Here is a 5000-nt window from a genome sequence, read left to right as displayed (position 1 = left end):
TGTGATCAACATTTGAGGACATGATCTGCCTACTGGGTTGTCTCATGTCAAGAGTCCGTAGTCTTAGTTTAAAGACTTCTGTAAGCTGTGTTCTGTGTTGAGCAGCTCCTTTGTACTGTACTGTAAGTCTTAATTATCAAGCCAAGGCAACACTTCAAACATGACATTTATCTTTCAGAGCTTCTTGTCAAATCCCAAACCTCTTCAACTTCACCATCAGGGACGATCGAAACACATAACAGCAAAAAAAACAGACTTTTTCACACAGAGATGCAAAGGGACACACACATCATCACACACACACACACACACACACACACACACATACACATACACACACACACATACACACACATACACACACACACATATCATCACACACACACACACACATCATCACACACACACACACACACACATACACATACACACACACACATACACACACATACACACACACACATATCATCACACACACACACACACACACACACACACACACACACACAGACGACAAGAGCCCCTGCGAGCCAAAGTTTCATTACTTCCATAAAGGATAAAAGGCCCAATTACACAAGCTGCCATTCTGGAGGCCCATGCGGGGCTGGATGTCTCCATCCAGGTGGCAGCTTCTCTCTCCTTAAATGTGAGAGGTCAGGGTGGTTATCGGCCTGATAATTAGATAACCCCAGGAAGAGGGGCTATCAAGACCCCAGCTCCATTCACCCACACCTCCTGTTGTCCCCACTGCACTGGCTGATAAAGTCAATGTCTCTTTTCAATTATATGACAAGACACCCACCCACCCACACACACACACACACACACACATAGAAAACACACAGATGCACGCATGCACATGCACATGCACACACACTGACTCACACACACTCACAGAAACACACACACACACACACACACACACACACAAACACATAGAAATGCCACCTTTTTTCGCCTTTAAAACCTCTGAGCTGGCTAAGCGCATTAGCGTCTGAAGGGCCTCTTGTCTGCAAATAGTGCGAGAAGAGTCTGCCACCCGGGGTGTGTGTTTGCGTCTCGCAGTTCGCCTCGGTTCACAACACCGCTGACATCCCTATTCAAGCCTTCTCCCAGTTCCCACCACTGCCCCTGCACACTGATGCTCTGCAAGACTGAGTGGGACATCTCTGGCATTATAATGGACAACTGCCCCCCCCCCCCCCAATCACTGGTACTGAGTATGACTGTGATCATGCTTTCAGTTTGACTCAATCGATGAGATGGCATTGAGATGGCTTTTTTTTTTGGCCTTTTATTGGTTTCAAACATTTCCAGCAGTGCTGACGCACATTCTCGCTGTGAAGGACGTCTATTTGGGACTCGGTCGGAAGCTTGTGCTCGTGGCGTCATCTCTCCTCTCTGATGGACAGCGTTGACGTGCGATGGTGGAAAGCGTGGCCCCCGGGCGCATTGGTGCACCAGGACCCGTGCGTACAGTAAATCACTTCCTGGAGTGCCTGCGGTTTGGAGTTCATTGTTTCAATTAGACGCGAGAAGAGGGGGGTGTGATGATAACTCCGAGATTGCATTTGGAATTTGAATTGTTTGTTTCATAGCCGCAGCAGGGGCAGAATAATAGCGCAGGCCTCTAAACTGCTCTTAGGGATTATTAAGAATGCATTGTCATGCAGCAATTTAGGTTTCACAGTTCATGAAACTCATGAATAAATTAATATCACCTACACTGTTGCCTGCTCAGGCATAATATTGTACTAACAATGCCAGCCTTTATGTATGGATCGCAATAATCTTATTACGCAGACAAAGAGCCTGTACCCTCACTTTACATGTGGTAATGGATATATTGCTGAAGGCTGCTCATTAAAGCGCATTTGTACAGCTCACAGTGTCTGTAGCGTATCGCTTAAGTATCTTTGTTTGACAAGAATGCATGACATTCTCCTCTTTTTATGGATTGATTAGCAGACAAGGCTTTTAGTCTTCGACTTTGACATGGTTTTAGTTAACTGTCGCACTGGAAGGATGTAGTGTTCATTTTTCAAATGTGTTTTCCTCAAAGCCAGTGCTAGGTCAAGTCTGTGACCATATGCTTGGCAATTTGCTGTTGAACTCATGGTAGGAACCCTATAAAAGAAATGACCGATTGGAACGTGCAAAATCAGTAGTGAAAAAAAGAGTTTTATCTGTCTCTTGTCAAAGCTTTTACTGTGCCTGGCAATAGACAGGTACAACCTGGTATTTTCTTAAAGACCAGAGGATTTCACATGCATACACATGCCACATGGTGCTTGAGTAAAAACACAGCTTCTAAAATTATAGGCCTGTGACAGGTAGAATCAGTCATCCTTGGAAGCAGTAAGCAGTTCCTTTGCCATGTTTGTAGAATCTTTGATGGAGGAACAGGAAGAGGACACAAAATCAAAATGGAAGCTGAAACAAGTTTGAATGACCTTCTGTATCCCTATCATCTCATTCAGGTGTTCAGCAAGATGGGCGTCCCTCAGGTGCGCAACCCGGCACTCCCGCCACCCGACCGGATGCCCGCCAGCTTCCACACGAAGATCGCTCTGATTGGCTGCGGGCCTGCTAGCATCAGCTGCGCCTCCTTCCTGGGTCGCCTCGGCTACGACAACCTCACCATCTTCGAGAAGCAAAAGTACATCGGTGGGCTAAGGTCAGTGGTCCATCCATTCCGTTCGTCCGTCCATCTGTCCAGTCTCTCCGTCCCACCTCCGCACCTCCTTAATTCACTCTGCTGACGCAGCGCAGACCCCCCACGCTCCAAATTCACATCCTACCAGGGGGCAGCCAATGCTACTAAAGGGCATTGTTGATCATGCTTGGCTGGATCGATACACAGCACATTGTATAAGGTCAGAATAACTAATGAGTGGCTGGCATAATTGGGAATATTCATCTCTCAAATGCCGAGCACCCGACGGGCCTTATCAATTACATATTTCTGGACTTCCGCTGCCGAGCACCAGACCTGTCGATGGCTCCAGAGAGACTTATGGACGTCCAGAGCAGCACTGAGGCCCAGGGGCCGCGTGGGAATCGAGATGGAGCGAGCCGAGAGTCCGGTGGGGCAGGCCGGGGGAGGAGAAAGGACGTGAAAAAGAGATGTGCTTCCCCCAACCATAACATCAAATGGAATAAGGGAGATGAACAGGTCCTCTATGAGTTGAGAGAGAATTTTTCTCTCGTTTGTGTGTGTGTGTGTGTGTGTGTGTGTGTGTGTGTGTGTGTGTGTGTGTGTGTGTGTGTGTGCAGTGGTCTTTTCTTCTTTTCATTTTCAGGCCCGTGCTTTTTAGATCCCTTAGAGAGCCTTTTCTCTTCCTCCCCCAATTTTTTCTCCTTATGGTTTTTCTCTAACGTTACTCTTTTCTCCTCCTCTGTCTCCACCTTTTATTTTTTCTCTCTCTCTCTCTCTCTCTCTCCTCTCCCTCTGCAGCTCTGCGGAGATCCCTCAATTCCGCCTCCCCTACGAGGTGGTGCAGTTTGAGGTGGAGCTGATGAAGGACCTGGGAGTCAAGGTAATGAGAGCCATGCCACCTCGGCTCACCCTCCTCTCTCCTCCTCCCTCCCTCCCTTCCTCCCTATCTTTCTCTCCCCTTTCTCTATTTCTCATCCCTCCTTCCCCTCCTTTGCCTCCCTCCCTCCCTCGTTTCCTGAGCACTCATCAGACGCAGGCGGCAGGCGACAGGTCTCTGCGACCATCAGCAAGCCCAAATGTCAGCCGCATTAATAAAGAACAATTAAAAGCTGCATTAGGGAAGCAGACCAGCACAAGCTCAATCCCCCCACCACCACCACCATCACCACCGCTGCCCCCCCACTCCCCTCTCCCCACCCCCTACACACACCCTCACCTCTTTTCTGAGGGCCGTGCGTCTGTCTGTCGTCTGAATGCCGCCGCGGTGAGAAAGGGCAATCGATAGTCCTCATCCGGACACACCTGCTCGTCTCGGCGGCCGGAAACCCATTTCGCTCTCTCCACTTTCCCAAGTTTGCTCCAAAGTGGTTGTGGGTGGGCTGTGTTTGTCTGCGGCGGATGCTGAGCGGTGGTAGAAGAGAGAGAGAGAGAGAGAGAGAGCGAGCGTAAACAGAAGGGTGGTTGTAGGAAGGCGGGGCGGGCGCTTTGTCATTTGCATGTTGTCTGTAAGCGTTTGTGCTGAATGAGGCGTTGGGGCGTCGTGCGGCAGCGGAGACGTGGTGCGACGCGTAACCTTTGGAGGGCCCGCATTAATGCCAAGGGGCTGCGATGGAGTGTCTGAGTCAGTAGGGCTGACGCCAGCACAGCAGAGCCAGCAGCGCGCACATCCGCCCAGCAAAAAAGTTCCAACCTCGCTGTTATCACTGCAGATACATTATGCATTCCGCCACCAGTGACCAAACCAATCCACCCCCCCCTCCACCACCTTTCTCCCACTCTCCCTTTCTCTTTTTCCCTCTCCGTCTGTCAGTCCTGGATTGCTGTCCTCCCTCTCTCCCTCTCTCCCCCTCTCTCTCTCTCTCTCTCTCCTTCTCTATCCATCTCTTTACCTCCCTGGCTTTCTCGTCTCTTTCCTTATAGATGCCTGCTCTATATATATCCACTGTCTTTACCCGTCTCCTTGTGCTCTCCTCTTGCTGCATGTTTCCTGCTGTGCAGCTGTCATTGTAAAGGCCCGTGTGTGTGCGTGTGTGTGTGTGTGTGTGTGTGTGTGTTTCCCTTTCAGATCGAGTGTGAGAAGGGACTAGGCCAGGACGGCGTGACACTACTGTCCCTGAAAGAAGACGGATACAAAGCCATCTTCATCGGCATTGGTCAGTTTTTTCCCTATCTTCTCTCGCTGTCCACTCTGTTTTTTTTTTTCTTTCTTCCATGCTGCCTATTTCTTTGACCACTAGCTCACCATCAGAGAGATTTAGTGGGAGAGATAAGAGGAAGAGAAAGGCACATTGTAAACCCAAACAGTCAAACTCATACATTTTGTCTAACTAAAAAATATAGA

General features: G+C 49.2%; 1 protein-coding gene across 2 annotated transcripts in view; it reads left to right on the top strand.

Annotated features, from left to right (window-relative positions):
* LOC143130921 (dihydropyrimidine dehydrogenase [NADP(+)]-like) overlaps window positions 1-5000 on the top strand; it is a 157461-nt gene that overhangs the window by 50483 nt on the left and 101978 nt on the right. For both annotated transcript variants that reach the window (XM_076290207.1, XM_076290206.1), the window contains 3 exons: window positions 2481-2677; window positions 3458-3539; window positions 4725-4812. In XM_076290207.1, the coding sequence (XP_076146322.1) occupies window positions 2481-2677; window positions 3458-3539; window positions 4725-4812 (367 nt within the window). The remainder of the gene's footprint in view (window positions 1-2480; window positions 2678-3457; window positions 3540-4724; window positions 4813-5000) is intronic.

This window comes from Alosa pseudoharengus, unplaced genomic scaffold (genome assembly GCF_046254945.1).
Source record: "Alosa pseudoharengus isolate Yale_2024_CS ecotype anadromous, Long Island Sound unplaced genomic scaffold, YU_APseudo_1.1 YU_APseudo_1.1_scf_18, whole genome shotgun sequence".
In the NCBI taxonomy this organism is placed as follows: Eukaryota; Metazoa; Chordata; class Actinopteri; order Clupeiformes; family Clupeidae; genus Alosa; species Alosa pseudoharengus.
The sequence above is the reverse complement of the archived record's forward strand: the minus strand, read 5'-3'. Positions and strand labels throughout refer to the sequence as shown.